Here is a 22379-nt window from a genome sequence, read left to right as displayed (position 1 = left end):
GAAAACCTAGACCCCATCCACAAACGCCTGAGTACTAGGGACAACTCCATCCCTAGACTGCCTACATATCCGTTTGGGCACGGGATCAAGGTGTAAAGTATGTAGTTCTATTTTCTAATCTATGGTTTGATGTAAACTGGTTGGTGGGTACACAACCCTTTCTAGGGTCAATGTCCTAGACAGTTTCTCTACGGTTGCTACCCACGGTGGTAGCACTTAAGCAAAGGATCAAGATGGCCTATTGCTTGTGGCCTAAAACAACTAGATCCTAATACCTATCATAAGTGTCACCCTTGACCCAATTGCCAATCGTCAACAACTCTTTGAGATTAAATCAATTTCATAAAAGCATTTCACTCAATCAACCCTAAAGGGGGTTTACTATGGTTTAACTCAGCGGATGTTAAATCATTTAAGGATTATCTTATTAGATTATCAATCCAAGGGGGATTACTCGCCCCTTGGATTTTAACTTCTAAGTGTCCCTTATTACTCCCCAACGATTTATAGGGACGATGCCACAGAAGTCGTTGATGCAGCTTTATTAGGCGTTAAGTGCAGTAGTTCAACACGACGGCATTACCCGTAAGCATGACCCAGAGGCGCCGTAAATACTAAACGCTGCTAGGTTTTGGTTTTCCAACTTCCTTTATTTAGTTTTCTAACTAAGAAGCTATGAAAAACATCATGCTTGAAACAATTATGAAATGAATGTACATAATTAGACATTGCAAAGTTTAATTAATTGAAATAACTACTTCGATGGCATTCATGTACCACTTGATAAAAATACCATCCTTCTACAACTAAACTATTTAATATTGAAATATAACTTGCATGGCAATGACAATTATGAACTCACATATTGATAATTAAAACGTGTAACTTGCATGAAGATGATGAAAATGTAACTCGCTCATCAATAAATGCAATTAATGTATAAGTAATTCGCATGAAGCAAGGATAGTGTAAGTTACATGCAATGTTAGACAATGTTTTATTTCTACCATGAGAATAATTACTTATAGAGTCACTAGTTCAAAAATAGCAATCAGTTTAGACATTAGACAAATTTTGGACTAATCATAATCATATGAATTTAATTGTTTTTAATGAATCTAAAATGCCAACTAAGTGACCCAATAAATCTTAAATAGATTGAAAAATTCTAATAAAAAAAAATTGGATATAATTTAATTTACAATTAAAAATTTACTAAAGGTAAATTAATTATAAATTTACTAAAGATGATTTAATTATAAATTTACCTAAGTTCAATTTTTTATTAAACTAAAATTTAGATTAAAAAGTTAACAAAAATCCAAATTTGCCATGAATTTAAATTTTTTGTAGTGGCTTTTTAAAACCAAGTGGGAGTGGGGGCCACGGGTCCCATCACCACTGCAGAACTGCGGGTACAGGCCCGCAGTGATGAGGGGGCAATCGTGGTCCCCTCCACTCCCTCTGCGGCCATTGCCGTAACAGTGACCGCAGGGGATAGTGGAGGGTACCACTCCCCGACGGTGTAATAACTCTGCCCCTCCCCCCCCTGCGTTGACCAGTGTTTTACGCAAAAATATATTTTTTTGAAAAAAAAACCACTGTGTATTAATTTATATATATATATTTTTTTAATAAGTTTAATATTACAAAATATATATATATATATATATATATCCAGTTTATTTAATAATCTAAGAGGGGTATATATATATAACAATGTTATTATATAAAAAAAAATAAGAATCTATTCACAGGCATGGAAGATAATAAAGGAAATTTTTTCAGATGATCTCACAGGAGCCTCAAGGAAATACACTATTCTTGAATTTGAGGCAGCAATAAAATAGAGAGCTAAATTACCTCTGAGATAGATAGATGTATAAATTTTGATTTCACAAAGATCATATTCAACAAATTTGCCTTATGTTGAGACAATAAAAATTTTGATGAGATTTCCAGGAAATTGATATTCACAGAGAGAGATTTCTGAAAATAAATAAATAACAAGATAATATTTTCCACAGGGATTTTATACAACAATATTGAGAAAAAATCATATTTGATATACTATTTCACATAGCGAGATTCCTAAATACAAATGATTATATGCATAGAGAAAGAAATTATTTACAGAGATAAAAGAATTTGAGTTATTCAAAAAAAGAAATAGAGATGTTGAAAAGCATGGTTTATTTTCTTCTTTTTTTTTATTCAAGATCTTCTCTAGATTTCAAAAAAAACAGAAAAAGTAGAATTTGATTTTTTTTTTTTTTTCTTTTAAATAGATTAACAAATAAAAAAAAGAAATCTGCATTTGCATTTTAAAAAGAAAAGAAACTTTTATCAATGCATTTCTTTAATGAGAAATAGCTTTTCCTTTCAAATTAATCTATCTAACAACTAAGAAATGATTTCCTTCAGAATGTTATATTCAACTAAAAGAATCTAAGAGGAGATATTTCTTTTGAAAATATAAAAATTTACATAAGGAATTAGCAAATGCAAAAAGGGAGGGAACTTGGAGAAGTCTTTTTATGTTGAATCCTCTCCAAATCTTCAAGCCTAGCCTTCCTTGATCCTTCCTTGCAAGCTTGGAAAAATTTCTTCAAAACAAACTTAACTATACTCCAAATGAAAAATATGACTACTAAAAAAAAAATTTTTGCGAAAACTTTCTTCCAAGAATAACCAACCCCCTCTTTTGAAAACTTGCATACAATATATAGGAAAAACCCCTTAATTCCACTATCTAGAGAAATTAATTAAGAATGAGATTCTTTTTCCAATATTGGACCCATGCAAAATTGATTAATATCCTAGTGGGGGAGTTACATTGCTGGGAATTAAAGAATGAAGATTCCTCTAGAAGCTTCTAATTCCTCCTACAACATGTGCCATAATTGGGAAAAAAAATAAAAAATAAAAATAAATAATGCCTTTTGAATTATATTCTCCAAGTGTGTATGTGGGTCCATTATTTATCCTTTTATAATATTTATTCAACCATTTTCAATAGCTCAACCAAAAAAGATATAATAGAAATTGCATCAAATCAAAAGTGATAAAGGAGGGTTGTGACATAGGTACTTTTGGTGGTACAATATTATTACTAGCATGTGGGTTTGGTGGCATTGGATTGGACCCTCGTGGGATCCCATATGTCAATGGCCCTCGTTTGGTTGTCAAGTTGTAGTTGTTTCTATTGGAGTTTTGGAAAGCTTGCACCTTTGCATATTTTGGTTCATTATCCCTCTAGAAGGGAAAGACAAACCCTTCATCTTTGACCATGTGACTTAGACCAGTTTCTCCCATGAATACAGAGGAATCCAACATCACTGCATTCATAGGTTTTGAGGAAGAGGCTTGGTTGGATTGTATTATTCTTGAAGCCTTTTGCATTTCCACACAATTGACTTCCAAGTGATCAAACGTCTTATGCAACCTACACCTATTCACTACAAGATTTATATCAAAAAAGTCACACACGTTAATGTTTTCAGGTAGGTGAGGAATGTTTCCATTGTTTGGCCTAGTACTCCATTGTCTATTTCACCTCTATTGTCTAGAATTTCTATTCCTAAATTTTTGTTTGTTCTAATTATATCCCTAGGAATTATAATTCATCTTGGGTCCAGGAGTGTAGGTATTTTACTGATGATTGGGATGGGGGTTTAGCCTTAGTTTGGTCATTTTGCTTGTTACTTGGGAAAGTGTCTTCTTATTCACATGTTAAGTTTACATATGTCTTAGGAATATTTCTAGAAAAATGTGTTGTTAATAAGATAATATCTTATCTCATTTACTTATTATCCTAGGTCATTCAATATTTGTTTACGTTAGTTGTATCATAATATGGGATTAAGACACGTGTCATGATCTTGTTTAGTCTTATCTCTCACCTTTGCCTATATAAGAAAGGTTCCTCTAGCATTGTAAATCATCAAGAATCTGACATCATGTAATATTGTATTGTGTTCTTGATTGGTGGAATAACATCTTCTATTGCTACTTCTCTCATGCACGTGTTTATGGAAGGTTATTTGGTGTTGCAAATTGTAGATCCTAATTGCTTATTTCAACTTGGTATCAAAGTGTGAGTGATTCCATCATGAGATAATCTTCAACTCTAACACCTTATTCATCTAATGTAATAAGCATTCTTTAAAATACACCTCTATTATGCGCATTACCTCAAATTACATTCAAGATTACATTATCCTTGAGGGAAAAGATTAAGGAAATAATGTAGGGTTACAACCTATTCTAAGGCAATACTTTTTCAAGGAACTCTTCACATTGAAACAACACAAGAGAGACTCCATGATAGTCCATACTTTGAACACTATTAAATATACTCTACAAAATGATACTTCGATCATGGTTGAAGAAACAATCAACAAGCATCTAATAGAGAGCTTAGTCCTATTTTTTAAGGAAAATCTAGCACAACCTTGTATGCTCTACACTTTCTCTTATGCCACATTCCACATCAAGAACCACCCTCTCCTACTACTACACCCACCACTTAATAGATTATAGAGTTACTTGTGCCTACTCACTCTTCCATTTGCTTTACTTCTACATAATACTATGTTCTATATTTTGTGTCTTCCTCACCCAATCTTAACATCTAGGATTTCAACTTCATACTCGTAATATAATTTATTTTCATTGTAATTACATTTTTAATTGATAAGATGTTTGTGTACTATAAGTTCTTACCTACAAAATATTTTATGTTATAAAAAAATTATACCAAAAGTATCACTTTTTTACTATTGATTTACAGAAGTACTTGGATATTTGTTAAAATATATAAATATTTATAGACATTACAAGTAAAATATATTCATAGTATATATGACAATAATAATACTTTTTGCTACTACTTCTATACAAAAATTATCTTTATTGTCTTCAGACTCTATATGATTATCATATCAAACATTTTCAATTAGTTGACCATCTCTAAAGCAAAAAGGTCACAAATTCTTTTGTCTTTAATGTATTTAGACTCTATTCTAATCATATCAAATCTTTTCAATTAGTAAGTCATATCTAAAACAAAAAGATCACAATTTTTTTTGTCTGTAAAGTCTTTAGACTCTATGATGATCCTTTTAAATATTTTCAATTACATAACCATATCTAAAGCAAAAAGATCACCATTGTTGACATTAAGTTTCTATTTTGTTGCTATAAGTCATTATTATAATATAATTAATGGATTCACTAAATTAGTTTATAATATTAATTATACTATCTATTTCAAATTCCACGTCTAAAAGATATAATATAACAATATATTTTTATTTGTATCAAAGTCAAGTTCAAGTGTTTATTGTATTTTAGCTACAATTTTATTTCCTATATCTCGAGATGAAAAAAATCACGATTGAACAAAGATGAACAACAAAAATATAAAAAATAACAATATTGAAGAGATTTAGCTCTTAGAAACCTATACCCTCACAATAGCTATGAAACAATTAAAGACTACAAAAAAAAAACCGCACACTATAAATACAATATATGATATGCCTTTTGGTTGTGGTTTGAATGCTCAATTACGAGTAGAGAGGTAATTGAAGAGTACCTAAGTGTATATCCTACCTTCACGGCTATTAATTGAACCTAAATAGTTTCTAACTATAGTATCAAACACTATCTAGAATATTTGTTCAGATAAAAATATTATGACTCCTGATAATTTTTTAGTTTCTAATTATAGTATCAAACACTATCTAGAATATTTGTTCAGATTAAAATATTATGTCTCTTAAAAAAAATTTACTATCTAAGTGTATATCCTACCTTCACAGATATTAATTGAACCTACATAGTTTCTAACTATAGAATCAAACACTATCTAGAATATTTGTTCAAATTAAAATATTGTGTCTCTTGATAGTTTTTAACTATTTATTACTACTGATTAAAATAATAAATAATAATTATCTATTTATTACTATTGTTTAAAATAATAAACTTTATATCAACATTTTTAAACAATACTTATTTCTTTTTAATTATTATTTTGATCATAATACTTTATCTTATATTCATATATCAACTATCCAATGAATTGCAAAGATACTAGTTGTGTAAACAACTTTTGATATTATTTCTTTTAAATATCCTTCCAAAAAAATATCACTATTATTAATTTGATAAAATATAAATTTTTATCATTATAATAATTAATATCATTAAAAGATTTTTTAAGAGAATTTCTACTATATTTTTCAAATTTTAAATTGGAAGAGTTATAAGCAATACCAAAATTCACAGCAACGTGGACGGCAGGATTCGAACCTGCGCGGGCAAAGCCCACATGATTTCTAGTCATGCCCGATAACCACTCCGGCACGTCCACTGTTGGTATTTATACTATTGCAAAAAGTATATATATAATTAAATTTCTTAATTCGGTTGTTTTGACTTAATTATATTTACGATCACATGACATCACATGAAAGCGCCTGTAGCTCAGTGGATAGAGCGTCTGTTTCCTAAGCAGAAGGCCGTAGGTTCGACCCCTACCTGGCGCGCACCTTTTTATTATCATATACACCAATTTTAATGTATGGTAATTAGATTTTAAACAAATCACATACACAGAAACTAAGGCAATCGACAATTTTTTTAACTGATGCATTTTGCTTAATATACGAATGACGTACAATCTTCTAAATTAAAATATAACCTTCAAGTGGCAGTTTAAGATCGGATAGATTCATCGAATATATAAAAGAAAATAAACATAAAGAATATGCATAAAGTTGTTTTATGTTTGATTTTTCTATCTACAAATATGTGATACATTATCAATGTCTTTTTACCTCTTCCTAAATGTTGTAGGGACATTACACTCATGCTAGGAATGAAAATGCTCCGATAAAAATCACATGCATCAAATGGAACATCAATTTAGTTTTCTTACATTAAAATTAAAATCATCCTTCAATGGTTCACACATGCTAAGAATGAAAATGACCTAACTATTACCAATCAAAAAATGACATAAACTTGCTTCATTCCTTTGTATGGACGAATGATAGATTTAATCATCTTCTACTAGTTATCCCTAACCACCTTCGTCGAACCATCCCAAAACCATCACCTTATCATCTGGTTCCCTTACATTTACCTATGGCAATTCTCTTGATATAGAGGAACAACAAATATCCACCACTCGTCAACATCCACCTCAAAATATACTCACATCTTGTTTCCAAAACAATCGACATTCTGTTGTCGACCAAATGCTCAAAATATGAGCTATCAAGGGAAAGGTTTAGGCCTCTATGAGCAAGACATCCTAGAGCCCATCCATGCCAAAGAAAATCCACATTTGCATGGCCTTGGCTACCCATCCCAAGCCATACAATTTAAAAATGTCGATACAACCTTTGTTCTTCCTAAGGAAGCTTGTTTCAAACCCTTTATAAGTCTCTCCCATTCCTCCTCCAAAATATTTATTACCATTAAACTCATGCATCATATTGATCTAGAAAGGCCATTATCCCTTCTCCATATGCTAAATCTATTGTAAGTCTGTATGTCCCAAAATCATGTCCTTCATCTTTCCCATCCATTTGGGATCCTCACATCCCAAAATCCTTCATCCTACCAATCTATACCTATCTAACCCCCCATCTAAGCCAACAAACACACACATTTGTGAACTACTTCCAACATGTTCCCTTCCTTCCTCGTCTCATACACTATCTAAACCATCCATCCTCATGCACCCATTACAATGTCTTTTGGAAGCAATTCAAATGCCTTCAGTCCAAAATGCATAATACAAAAATCCAAGGATCGCCTTGTCCCCTCGAAATGACATGCAAAAGCAAAGAAAAAAATCGATCCAAAATCTATATAAATCCAAGCAACCACAAAGGCCCTCCAAGCAAAAAAGTAAAATGAAAACTATATGGACCCCCATGCAAAAAGAAGCAATGCGTCCAAATATCAAACCCAAATTTACCCTTCTAAAAGATTCCTCTCTTCCTAAACACTTCTCATAGAATAATCTTCCATCTCTTAAATTCATTTTGGGTTATTATCTACCAAAATTTGTTATCGTACATCCACCATCCCATCTATATATCACAAATCCCCATCAATCGCAATGTGTGCAAATGTCAGTCCTAGTTCCTAAGCTTATTCATGTGGCTTTATATCACCCCTCCATGTCCCTTCCCTTTCATTATCATATCCATTATGCCACATGTCTCCCCTATCACATCCCTTTAATTTTTTCCTTTACATAATGCATCCTCCTTCATTCGACCTCAAAGGCACCTTGGAGAAGCACACCTTCCAAACAAGAAGGTTTTTACCAACCCACAATGGTCATCCTCAAGGGACTTCCTTCATCCTTTATCCCCTCATCTTTCATCCTCTATCCTCCCATTTTTTTATCCTTTATATCCTCCATCCCCACCCATCTAATCACTCCTCCTATCCAAAAATACAAAAAATAGTAAAGTGAAATAATTTGTCCAATGGTGAAAACCTAAAAAGTGGGCACCTTGGGCAAGTACTATGATGAAAACTTGACAAACAAACATCATGTGTAATCTCCCCCATCCACTTGCACTCTACACTTGGGGTCAAGTTTCTTCCTATTCACAACATCTTATCTCCTCCTCCCAACTACCCTCCCTTAGATATCCATATCTACCCATCATGTCCTATCCCTCCAACCTCATTTTGATCTTGATAAGGACAAGGGAAAAACATCAAAGCATGCTTTAGACAATACATATCTTACTTGCTTTGTATTACATCGCCCTTACGTATCCTTCATCCACAATTCTTTTACTACCTTCACCCAGTAACTATTCCCTCATTTTCTATAATTATGTTAGCAAATCCTCCACATTCAATCTAGCGTGTGCCATCTCCTTCTTATCAACTCAACTCCTTGTATTTCCATATTATCCATCCATAATTTTTAAACCCTCCATAATCATACCCTCCAAATTTCCCATCTACGCATCCTCTATCCAATACCCTTGTTATCTCCTACCTTGTACCCACCATTATCATATCATGCATCAACTTAAAAAAATTAGTGTCTCATTATCGTATCATGCATCAACTTAAAATTTTTAGTGCCATGTTAATTACACTATTCATCATTATTTACTCAGTCTTGTTTCTAGTCTAAAATCACTCAATTGTCTTTCTTTTACTGTCCACCTTTGATAAATAGCTTTAAATATTTATTTACTTAAGTTTCATATCCCTTGTCCAAAAATTAAATAAATGTACTCTTTATTTTGTTTTGTTTTTCCACATGTACCTTCTTAATTCACTAATCCCTCACTTATAAACACTAACCTTGGTCATATTGCACTTCCCTAAATGTGTGCATAGAAATGGCCTTTAAACATGTGACATGGGCCTTGTTACCATGTCTTGTTGGGTAAAGGACTTTCCCATCCTCCCAAGGTACTCCAAAGTACCCATTTTCCATCTCATCCATCTGCATTCTCCAAGGGAATCCTAAATCATTAATTCCTCTTTTATCTTGGGCTCCTCTGCATCCACCAACCAAGTGAAAACACTTTTCCTCCTCTCATCCCTCTAAGGGTCTCAACCAATGTGAGCCCTTTATCTCTCCTTTTTTCCTATCCATCTAATCCTCGAGGCAAAAATTTATAAATTATAAACATAAACTACATTAAGAGTTCTACATTTTATTAGTTTATATCATTTTAAATTTAAAAAATATATGTCACTTTTAGGTGGTCAAAGTTAAAAATATGTATTTGTATTCGTCATTTCCTTTGTAAAACTGTGACATAGATATAACTTTCACCTTCATGTGTTATTGAAGTCACAATTGTTGCCAAAGTGAAATATGTTGTTATATAAGTCTCACCCACATATTCATGTGTATCTTGAATATTTATGTATTTTAAAAAAATACATCATAATTTAAGTCTATGTGATGAAGCTATGACCCTAAAAAGTTTATTTTTAAAGTATTATGTGTAGTGTTTAGAAAAGAGTACGACAATAGCTAATGAAGTGGACAACAATGGTTACCAAAGTAAAAATAAAGAGCTACAAAAGATGTTACAATATTCTCAAAGGCTACTAAAGGCAATTGAAATATTTCTTAGACCTTTTTTTATATATCCCTCCATGTCATTTCATTGAAAACCTACACACAAAGCTAAAAATATTATGAACCATATTCTTGTGTGATGGAAACTTGGTTGTGGACCTAGATTCTCCTATATAAAAAGATAAATACCAAACCATATGACTTGAAGCAAGGCACCAAAAAGAAGAAAAAGAGAAATACACCAAAGAGTTTAAGGTCATTTGGAAAAAACTTAAAGTTGTTGACTCCATAACCAATCTAATTTTGTTGGAATAAAAGTTGATACAAAAAATTCCAAGAGAATTAACAATCGCATTCTATTAAAAGTGTTGAATAAAGGTATAAAAACCAAAACCCTCCAAAGTATAGAGGATCAATCTATAAAGGATCTTGAAAACTTCACAGTTCTTGATTTAATGGGTTGATCATATGTACTTCCTATTTTATAAGATTGTTTTGAAGATTTTAAGACATATTATTAACCTCGCTAAGACACAATTGAGGGAGGAAGATATGAAAAATTAGTTTTAGACAAGAGAAAGAAGTGCAATGTGGATCAAAGATGATTTAGGCATTATGGAAACGTGTTGATTGATGTTTTTTTCATAGTGATATATCTTTTTGCTAGGAACATGTACACTAATTTTGACAAGTGGGGGAAATCGTACAATAATTTACCTTGGTACAAATATTTATATCATGGATTAGGGTAGCTAGGTTGAAGTTAAGTTGGTATAAAAGTATTCTATAAAAGATGGATTGTAGAACTAAGTATTTAAAACTAATTTGTGTATGTTATTCTTCTATTTTTCATGTGAAATGTATTTAGAATCTTTTGTGAGGCACATTTTGTCATTACTTACCATAAATATACCTACTAGAAGTTATATATAGGCATACACAAAGATTTGGGTGCATTCAAAAAAATTCAAGAGTTGTCTAAGGGGGTTTTATAGTAGGAGGCAACTTGAACAAAGCTATAGTTAGTAGTCCAATGTGTTGACTAAGCAAGTAATCCATAATACTTAAGGAAACTCGAGGGAGTATTTTAGAGGTGCTATCAAAATAAAATAGCTCAACTTAAACAATTATCCTTTGATTTGACATGGAGATGAGAAAGTATAGATAGTTATTTTCTAGAGTTCTCTCACATCGGGTTTCTCCAAATTATACTCTCTATTTATCTCTCTTTTTTATGTGTGGTTTAATTTGTATGCATTCTTACTATCAATTCACATAGCTATACTACCAATTCAAGCACTTAAGAAAGCATGTAATGGATATGCTTTACTAATAGCACAAGCAAATTTTAAAATCATTTATTAATATTATAAGAAGTTGAACTCAATCTCATATAAGTTAAATAATTTACATAATTTTTGTGACATTATTACTCTTATGAAATAAATCAAAATCACACCTTGGTAGTAGCATATGATTATGCAATCTGATTTAAAAAATTACAATGAATTTATGTGTATGTAATTGTCTAATGGGTATTTGATATGGGTAGAAATAAAACGGTGGTACCAGTAATTGGCAAATAATGAATGCAACATTGTTTATTAATGAATCCAATGAAGAAATAAAATCTATACAAGAAAAATCAATGGCATCTCTCCTCTTGTACTAGATTCAAGCAAGTAAGATTAAAATTTGATTTTTGAGCTTAACTCACTTTTATTAATTTTCCAACCACTAGAGGTGCATGTCACATCACGATCAAGTGCCACATTAGCAACCACTATACAAAGATCTATAAATGACCACTTAGTGACAACATAACCACTCTTACATTTAACCTAATTACATCAACCTATCACCCCTTTAGTGTCATTGTATACTTTTAAGTGAGATTCTCCTACTACACTAGAGTTGAAACCAAGGGAGCTTGCTAGAGGGGCATTACAGATTTGGCTCATGTGGACCTTGTGGCACATAAAATACATGATGTGTGGATATTAACAAATCATCTTCTAAAAGGGTCCCTTGACATGAGGAACCATAGAATTGAAAGATGATCATCCACCACTTTTGCTATTGCTTGTGTCGATCTTGTGGAACATAAAATACATTGTTTGTGGAGATTAACAAATAATCTTATAAAAAGTCCCTTGACATGAGGAAACATTGAATTGTAAGAGATCATCCACCACTTTTGTTGTTGCTTGTGCAAACCTTGTAAAACATGAAAAACCTTGTAAAACATGAAATACATGATGTGTGGAGATTAACAAATCATCTTATAAAGGGTCCCTTGACATGAGGAACCATAGAATGGAAAGATGATCATCCACCACTTTTGTTGTTGTTTGTGCATATTTTTATGCATCTTGAGCTTAATCACCCTACACAAACATTTTTTATTATTTTTTATAAGTTGATTTATTCATTATTTTAAATATATTTTATCAATCAAATTGTGATTGTACATTTTTTAAAAGTATTTCATGAAATCAGTATTGTGTAAGTTATAAAAAAGCTTTATGTTAGGATTAACAGGTTGAAAATTCAAATTATATTATATGTACAAATATTATAAAGAATATACCAATAGTTTTATTTTCTTAAAAAGTAAAATATCTCCAACAAACTACTTGTAATTTAAATTATACTATATGCACCAAATTTATAAAGAGCATATCAATATTTTAATTTTCTTAAAAAGTATAATATCTCCAATGAATTATTTGAATTTAACTCTAATAAATATTTTATATCCACCAATCTTCTACGGAGTGAAAATGAACTTCATTTTATTTTACCGAATTTTTAGTATCATATTTATAAAATGCTTATTCATTAATATGTTCATACGAAGATAGATGAAAACATGTTCTCCACACTTTGTAGTGTCTTGAAAAGCACTTTAGTCAACATGATATCAAAAAGTAATCTTATTAATCATAAATTAGAGTTTGCTTTCTTGCAATTTTTGAAATAATGGGCTAAGTAAACTATTATTATAAAATGGCAACCCCCTTCACTAAGGGCACAACGCACCTTTTATCCCAATCGAAATTAATGTTAAAACCAATGTTAATGAGCAGAATTTGCTCTACCACAAAGCATAACATTGGGTGGCATGGGATCTTCATTTTGAGAAGCATCCTCACTACTTACTCTCATATACACCTCTTGACCCAAGTACCGCCTCATACAATTCTCACTCCTTATATTCCACATGCCCACATTGTCCAACTCCATCATTATAGCCGTCCATGACTTGGGATAAACCTATAATGCATCAATAATATAATAACATTAGTGATGCAATGAAAACGAAGATTAGTGAAAAATCAATATGAGTTCATCTAAATAACATGCTTAAGTATTCATTTAATTAAGTGGACAAATTTGAATGTCTACAATTAGCATAGATTAACTAGCTACTAATTCATCTTTTTTGGGGAGAGTGGAAGGGATAGGTGGAAGACATTTGAGACAATGAGATAAAAAAGAAAGAGAAGAAGACTTCAATATCTATTTGAAAAATAAAGAAGTATAATTTTATTTTATAAAATGTGATATAAGACATGATTGTAAGGATGAAAATAATATTAATAATAATTTAATCATTGATACATTTTATAATAATAATTCTAACTTATATTATATAATAATGATAAGTTTTTTGTGTTGGTATAAGCACTTGCAAAATACAATTTCTAGATGTATCTATAATATAAAAGAAAAGACAACTCCAAAAAGAAAAGAAAAAATTGTTTGGTTCATAATGAATCAAAAGTATAATTTTATTATATAAACTGTGATATAACACATGATTCTAAGATGAAAATAATAATAATCATAACAATTACTTAATTATTAGTACATTCTACAATAATAATAACTCTAACTTAATAATGATGATAACATGAAAAGCTTTTGCGTTGATAGAAGCACTTGGAAAACACGATTTTTAGATATATCCACTAAAAACCCAATTCCAAAAAGTAAGAAAATTTGTTCAGTTCATAATGAATCCATAGACTATTTGGGCGTTAAATAATAAACCCATGTAAAAAATTAAAAAAACTGAAACTCTTGTTCCACGTATTAGTTTGTCAGTTCAATTAGATGAGAGAAACATAAATTGGACATGCTTTGGATTACCTGGATTGTTGAGCGGGAAACTGCATCAATCATGTTATACGTGGATTGCTTGGTGGTGTCCCATGCGCCTGCATCCATCCTAATTCCAAATTCTTATTATCAGATAAGGAAGCAGAGTCCGTACAAGATGTAAATAAGAAGTTAGTAGGGATAAAATTGAAATGCCATTCTAGCCTACTCACCCCACGATGAAGAAAGAGTAACCATCCACATGCCATGTTTGAAGAGTAGTCTCTGTGTTCTGAAACACAATATGAACAAATGCTTTGTTTACAGTGTCAATGACGGGAGTCCCATAGCCTGGCGCAACCTGTCCTGTTGGCGAATCCGGAACACCACCCAGAGTGAACACATTGTTAATCTGAAAGTAATCGGCCAATTTCAGGGGAGTGTCACCATAAACAAATGAGACGCCATTGACGGCAAATCGCTGCTTCCCGCCGATTATGGGTGCCGTGTTCTGTAGCTGGATTGTTCTGGTCACATTTATGACGCCGTAGTGGAATGATCCCTGCGGGTTGGGCCTTGCTGCACCTGTTGTCAAATTCCATCTACCCACAAAAAAATCAAAGTTCAGTGAAACTGAATCGGGTACTACAACGGGAAGGGTCTAAATTGAACGAATCGATGTTTCCAAATGGTATGCACATGAGGAATTGTACCCACCTTATGGCCCGGGCCTGATTAAGGGAGTAATCATAGTCCAGGGGATCTGGTCCGTCAGGAGGTGAGCCTGAGGGAGGAGAAGGGGTGATCGCTGCACCGTACTGCAGAAGAGCTGTGCCCGTTTTCACTGGGTCTATGAAACGGGAGGAGGCTACGATGTAGAAGGAAGTGGAAGCGGGTACAGACTGGTCTGCGGTGACCAGGACGGAGAATGACTGTCCCACATGAATGTCCAACGTTTGGTAGTAGTCCTGCAGAGTGTACGAGCCCTCTGTCTCTACCAAAAGCATCCGATGGTTTTGGATTCTGAAATTCAGGGTTGTTTGCGTGCCCACGTTTGAGATCCGAAGCCTGTAGGTGCTGCCTGAAACCAGAATGTTCAAATTGCTTAGCATAGGCATAGATTTAATGGATCGTAACTAAAACATTTGAAATAGCTGTAGAATTTTTCATGTAAATGGTGTTTCTTCAGTGTGTAGGGAAAATTTTTGAGGTAGTAGTATGACTTTACCGGGTTGGACAGCCAAGACGGTTCTGTAGGGTCCTCTGCCGTTGATTGTGATTCCGTCTGGTTGCCCCATCAGAAGTCCTGCGTCGAGGGAAGTTTTGATGTCCTGAGAATTGAGATGCACTCAAATGAATCAAAGTCTGTGAAGTTCAGTCAAGAAAATATGTAATTGCAGGACTTGAAGCTACCTTGTGGTTTCTGTTATAGCAATCGCTGATGAGAAGGGTGAAATCGTCTGCGGGCGGAGGGAATGGGACGGCAATGACATCGCGGTTGTGGATCCTGATGCCGCCGTAGCCTCCTGCCATCCTGTGCAAGAACAGAGAAGGGGAATAGAAGAAGCTGCCGATCTGGTCCTTGGCTTGAAATGTGTATGTCCAGTTTTGCCCCGGAGGAATTGGACAGTTTGTTCCCAGCACTCCGTCTTGCCAAGAGCTTCGCCGCTGTTGTATTCCGTTCCTGTAAAACTTTCCTGTTAATTTTGACAAATTTGAACGGAAGAGCTTAAACAGGCGTGACTGTAAAAGAAAAGAATAGCATACCATGTTATAAGAAATGGTTCATCCAGATTGTTGTGAACATTTACAGAGATAATATTATTTGTTACTGTCTCTAGCTCAGGACCTGGGAAGTTATCATTGACGGTTATCACCTACAAACACCTTCAAATTATTACACTAGGCTAAACGTCTGCTTTAGTGAGAAGAAGATTTTCCTTATCTGAAGATAAATCAGAGACTGTAATCATAATTAGAAAAGATTTGCACAATTACTACCAAAGTCCTTGCAATAGTTGAAATATCATGTCTTCGAAAATTCTTTTCATCAGTGAAAATATTTGAAAGAAATGTACAGAGCTTCGATGGCTTACTTGCTTTTCAACACCTAGCGGCGCAAAATTCGCGTAGGAAACCGTCCAATCAAAATACTGAGTCGGAACGTCCGCAAACACGCTTGAAATAAGCAGAACAAACCCTAGTATACAACTCAATGGCAATACACTCAAAGAAATGACTGCCATTTCTGATCAAATCACAGAATTAACGCACAGAAAGCAAGTTCTTGTGTTCCTCGAAAAATTTGGGCAAATTTCTCTACATATTCAACAAATCTGTTAACAATCTATTTCAATACTATGACTAATCTTTATGCATTATTCTCCCCTCGGCCATAAGATCTTTAAGCGTATGATTGCGGCGATAATTTCCTCTCTGTAATTACATGTGCTGTTCCGAAAAAGAGCAGAAACGATTTCTTGTCGATGCGCAATAAAAATGGAAAAAACGCCTACAAATTCCGAGACTAATCGTCGAATAAAAACTGCATTCACAAAGAAATCACCACAGCTACATTCCTGCCCAGCGCCAATACGGCCTTAGAAGAAAGAATAAAACAAATTTTAAGCTACCTAAATCTAAATATTCAGATTTCGGACACAGCAAATCAAGAGAATCTCAAACAAGACAGTTTGAGATTATCCTTTAAATCATAATTTTCGCTTCCTTCGCTACATACAGGCCTGTTCCACTAAGTTTTTATACAAACTTCAAATTTTCCACCTACAACTACTTCTACGACATCATTCCCCACACAATAATCCCCAGCCATCCAAATTTCCCCAATTTGTAACAACAAAACTTTTGCTTTCAACACTTAAAAACTATAAAAAACCAATTTGCCTTTCCAAATCAATGATTAAAAATCCTCTGAACTTACCTCTTTCAGTTACTCGACAAGCCTCAGCGATTCCCAAGCAATACACGACTGGAAGAGCCTACAGATTTCAGAGCTCCCTCAATTCTAGGCTTCCAGCTTTACCACACACATCTCTAATCAGAGAAAAGCATATAAAATATTTGCGAACATTAGGAAGAAAGCACAGAAACCAATGCCAACAAACCTAATAACTTTTCTCTACAGTTGCCAATCCAGGGTTTAAATTGATGTTCCTGCTAAAACTTCTGAAGGATTCTAAACACGTTTTCCTTTTTCACCCATTAATCTTACCACCATATGAAGTACAGGGATTTGAATTTCATCAAATTAAATTTGACCCTTCGAATTCAGATAATCATCATTAAAAAAATTACCGCGGAGTCATGTTATACCGTCAAATTTATTCTACAGATCCCATGACAGCCTCTGTAAAACCTTCTTACATCAGAGTCAGATTTTTATATTGCTTGTGAGGATATAGCTGATCTACTGTACAAAAGTTAACGGAGTTAATTATTTAGTCATTCTCTTTGGCTTTTTAACGGCCCAGCACACTATTCGCATCGAAAGTGATTTCGTAGCCGTTAAGCTTCCAACAGTAACAACATTGGGCACACAATAACCTTTGCCTTAGTCTACTCAGTTTTCGCTGTCGTTTTAGGTCATTCATATTGTGGGTTCAATTTTTAATTTATCTTTAATTTGTTCAGGGTATGGATGAGGGCCCTCTAGGGCCGTCTATTATTCATCATCTGACAGGTCTCCTAACAATAATAACATTGGATATAAAATGACCTTTTCAGTTAGCTCATTTTATTTCGATTATCACTTGAGGTAGTCCAAGTCGTGGGTTCAATTTTTTATCACTTGAGGCAGTCCAAATCGTGGGTTCAAATTCTTGATCACGTGAGGTAGTCCAAGTCGTTGGTTCACTACCTGATCATTTGAGGTAGCCCAAGTCGTTGGTTCACTACCTGATCATTTGAGCTAGCCCAAGTCGTGGGTTCAACTCATGTTTTGCCCACAACATGAATGAGGGTCTTGAGGTAGTCCAAGTCGTGGGTTCAATTCTTGATCACTTGAGGTAGTCCAAGTCGTGGTTCAAAAGCTTATAAGAAAACCCATCATGTAAAACACTCAGTTCCAATTCTTAGACTAAACTCTCAATTCCTTTCAAATAAAAAAAAACATACGTACAAAATAAAGATGTGCCTAACAAAGAAACTTGTCCACTTAGAGCATTGTCCTTATCATGGGCCCCACTTTTCTTTGCACAGTCCAATTGCAAAGCACAAGATGCGCTTCTTTATACCACATTTGGTTCCACACTATTTTTTATTCAGAAAAAAAGGTGTAGAAAAAGTTTGGAATCTCTTATTACATATAATTTATGTGAGAACAACTGTTTAAAAGGGCATTAAAGTTTCCCATTGGGGCCCTAACTCGCTTTACAATATGATTTTGTGTGTCAATTTTTCAAAGTAACTTTGACCTTATCTTTTGCATACCCTAAATTCCTTGGGATCTAACCCTTTTTTACGGAGAAAGAGATTTTTATGAGTGAATGGTGGCCTACCTAATTGAAAAAGGAAGTTTTGGTTTTTGGGTTAATCTAGGTTAATATAATGCAAATTAGTATTAATTAGTTCAAACTAATTAAATATAATTGGGAATAGTAATTTGGATAATGTATTTTGAAAATGGAGTAACACGATTAAAATAAAAAAATAAATGAACAAGATATTGAAATCTATCTAATATTAAATTTTGGAATAATGTGTTTTTATTAGTATGTAATTTAGAAGAATATGTTAGACATATGTTTTGTTAGAGGATAAATTTGTAGGTATAAGATGAATTGGCAAAACAGACTAGTATTTGAGCTTAGGATTCATCTTGATGAGCTCATTGAAGTTATACTTTACAAATTTACTTGATATGAAACCTTTTGCTCTAATCTTTCTAAATGTGTGGGTTCTTAGCAATACCTAGATACATCTTTAAGGAATATTGTTATGTCATAGGGAGATTTTGCTTAGATTAATCCTTATTTTGAACAATATCAAAAATAATAGGCAAGGGCCTAACTATGTACATTATTTACTCCTATTATTGCACCAAATCAAAATGTGTTGCTATTGATTACTTTAATACTCCAATGCTTGATTAGGACATGAACCCTTATTATTTGTATAAATGCATTGAATGTCTTTAAATACTAGCAAATCGCATCAAAATGGATAGGGTAGGGCTAGATGTATAGGGTTATATTTGTGTATATGGATAAAAAGGCCGAGATAATGAACCAAACTTCACACAAAACCATGGAATTTGTCACTATGTACATGTACCAAGATATTACCTCAAAATGGGCATAAAATGTGTTTTTTTTCCATTACATTGTAGTCCTAATTATAGACATTTGTGAATCTTAAAGTGACCATGCATCTCAAAGTATGTAGCACTCACAAACATGCTTGTAAAGTAAATGGGGTCCTTCTAAACTAATGGACCCTATGAGTATATGATTGTATTTTGTTAACTTTTGTGCATGTATTCTCAATAAGATGGGCCTCCATAAGCTCGTGTATCTATCTAGATATCTATACATAGGAATGTTAGGGGCTAAATTTTTTACTTCTCACCATACCCACCCTCCAAAGGATACAAGAAGTTGTTGAAAGAATGGAAAATAGTACATAAAATCTAAATTGAATTAAAGTATGTAAATATATAATCATGTAGTCATATAAGCATCTAAAATAATAAGTGTGAAAAAATGCATCATGTAAACACATGGGATGCAAATAGCATGAAGAAAGATAAAAAGTTGCTCCTTACATGTGCAATAAAACGACACAATTCTAAATGATCAAAAGTATTTATGTAAGTATAAAAGGTACTAGCATAGGCATATGCCTCCAATGTGACATCCAAGAGCATGTGCATACAAATGTAGGTAAGGTAATGTGTCCCTAGTGGAATTAGTAGTATGAAATTAAATATATGGGCAAGGATCCAAAACAGAGAATAAATCCACAATAAGGGGCAAGGACCACAACAAGGTATATGAAGTAAAAATTATGGACAAGTAACCAAGATGTAGCAATAATAAACATTACCATGTAAAAGTGGGAAGCATCTTATGGGTGTAGCAATAAAATTACATAAGGTATAAATGGGGAAGGAATGATGCTCCCCAAGTGTCGAGATATAGTAGTGAAATTAGAATGTGTAAAGGGGGAAGACATGATTCTCTCAATGTAAAGGTTTGACTAAGTAATGTAAAGGTTTGACTAAGTAAGCTCATATATCATGGGAGAGCCATAATGTTCCCCCAAAGTAAAGGTGACTCCAAAAGTATAATATGGTAATGGAGGATCAAGAAGTATGATATGACAATATAAATGTTGAGAAATATATGTCCAATACCAAAAGTTATGGAATTTGATCTCTATGGAAAAATGGTTTCAATGGATGAGCTACAAGGCTTGGATAGCTACAACATGAAAATCTAAAACTTATATACAACTCTGAAATTAAGCTGCCTAGTAATGTGGAAATATCATGCTTAGGTCCTTCTTCTATATAGCCTTCATATCACGATTATTAGTGCTACCTTATGTGAACTTATAATAGCAATAAATAAAGCATAACATCACCATAAGATAGTGTCAATGAGGCACAAATTAATAACATAAGAGCATCATGTAACACGACTTTACATGGAGAAATTCTTTTGAGAAAAACCTTCACCAAGAAGAGAGGCCAAGTTTGCATTATCTTTGAAACAAGATTACAATATATCACACACTTTCATTCTCCTTTTTGCCTCTAAAATGGCAACTCCTATGTACCTATGAACAACCTCTTTATGTCTCCCACCTATGCTTGTTCCTGCAAAGTAACTCTACCTTCAATTATTGCTCGTTCTTTCAACATCCAAAGAGTTGTTTGTATAAAATGACAAAAGCTCTGAAAACACCAAATGAGGAATCCAAAGAAGGATCTTCATTTCAAAATCCCCAACCCTTGGATTGTCTCCATCAAATATGAAAGGACGCCAATTTTTGCTATAATACTTTCCCTTTAACTTGGGTGCTTAGATATGGAAGATAATCATTACATTAAATACAATAAATGATGGAATACTAAGAGACACATATTACCTCTTCCAAGCACCCACATTGAGAAGCTCAAAGGTCACTTATTTGTCCAATTCCCATGTCATTAATTATCTCATTCTAAGCATCCACACATAGAGAAAACAATATTGAATAATTGTGTTCATAACTTACCTTTACTATTACTAGTGGAACCCATCACCCTTTATGAATGTATTACAAATAATAATGAGAATAAATATTATAAAATATTTTCCTAATGCACCCTAAGTACCTTAAAACGCTTTCCAAGGATGTTGGAACCATGTCATATAATTTACAAGGTAGATGGAACCTTAATCCTAACAATAAATACAAGAATTTACTCTAAGGTATAATGCATGGCAATGTATAGGCCCAATTAATGAAGCTTTAAGAAGAAATATGGATCAATATACAATAAAAAATAAGATCTAAAAAGTATTATATGTCAAATATGAGATCGATGTATAACAATGTGTATAAAATATACCAAGCATGAGATAGAAATATGAAATCAAGCACAATCGCCATATTTCCTAAAAATAGACAACAACTCCTCTTCTTCAAAGGGGACTTGTCAAAAGAAGGAAAAACCAACTTGTTGTTATTGTAAGAAAGTTGGTCATGATTAACATTCTTGTCATAAGAAGTGGATTGATGAGACGAAGCATCTTCTCACAAAGAACAACGTTAATTTGCCTTCTTTTGTTGCTCCACAATCCTCATCTACATCTTCTTCCAAATCAGGCAAAGGGAAAGCAACAACACTTATTGCTACTGCAGATTCTTTAAAACAATGTATTCTTGACTTAGGTGCATCACATCACATGGTTTCTATCATAGAACAATTTTCTTTGTTAGAGCCTTGTTCGTTGTCCCACATTATCATTTGGGATTACTCTCCTATTGAAGTCATTGGGAAAGGTTTTATTGATGTTGATACCGATACATTTGAGGATGTCCTTTGTGTGCCAAATTTGTCAACCAACCTTCTCTCCATCTATCAAGTTTCTCAAAATGAAAGAAAAGTTGACTTCTCTCTTGATTTTGTGACTATTAGGGATCTTGAAGATAATGCACTTCTTGCAGTTGGTAAGGT

At 33.2% G+C, this 22379-nt stretch overlaps 1 protein-coding gene and 2 non-coding genes across 5 annotated transcripts; 1 reads left to right on the top strand and 2 right to left on the bottom strand.

Moving 5' to 3' along the window:
* Positions 1–6297: 6297 nt before the first annotated feature.
* Positions 6298–6379, bottom strand: TRNAS-AGA (transfer RNA serine (anticodon AGA)). The gene has a single exon. It is a non-coding gene; the product is annotated as a tRNA-Ser (tRNA).
* A 102-nt stretch (positions 6380–6481) lies between these two features.
* Positions 6482–6554, top strand: TRNAR-CCU (transfer RNA arginine (anticodon CCU)). The gene has a single exon. It is a non-coding gene; the product is annotated as a tRNA-Arg (tRNA).
* Positions 6555–13011: 6457 nt separating this feature from the next.
* On the bottom strand, positions 13012–17645 carry LOC131049413 (L-ascorbate oxidase homolog). Of its 3 annotated transcripts, none has more exons than XM_057983465.2 (10): positions 17510–17645; positions 17136–17248; positions 16291–16773; positions 15962–16071; positions 15608–15878; positions 15423–15525; positions 14912–15275; positions 14428–14796; positions 14246–14324; positions 13012–13366 (listed from the first exon to the last, which is right to left on the bottom strand). In XM_057983465.2, the coding sequence occupies exons 3-10, from the start codon at positions 16438–16440 to the stop codon at positions 13169–13171; spliced, it is 1644 nt and encodes a 547-aa protein (XP_057839448.1). In that variant the 5' UTR covers positions 16441–16773; positions 17136–17248; positions 17510–17645; the 3' UTR covers positions 13012–13168. The 3 variants fall into 3 exon arrangements, with proteins under 3 accessions (XP_057839448.1, XP_057839449.1, XP_057839447.1); XM_057983466.2 differs by having other exon boundaries at positions 17136–17231; positions 17510–17643; XM_057983464.2 differs by having other exon boundaries at positions 17136–17231; positions 17320–17637.
* Positions 17646–22379: the final 4734 nt, after the last annotated feature.

Source organism: Cryptomeria japonica, chromosome 1, assembly GCF_030272615.1.
Source record: "Cryptomeria japonica chromosome 1, Sugi_1.0, whole genome shotgun sequence".
Taxonomy (NCBI): Eukaryota; Viridiplantae; Streptophyta; class Pinopsida; order Cupressales; family Cupressaceae; genus Cryptomeria; species Cryptomeria japonica.
Note: the sequence above shows the minus strand (reverse complement) of the source record. Positions and strands in the feature narration are given on the sequence as shown.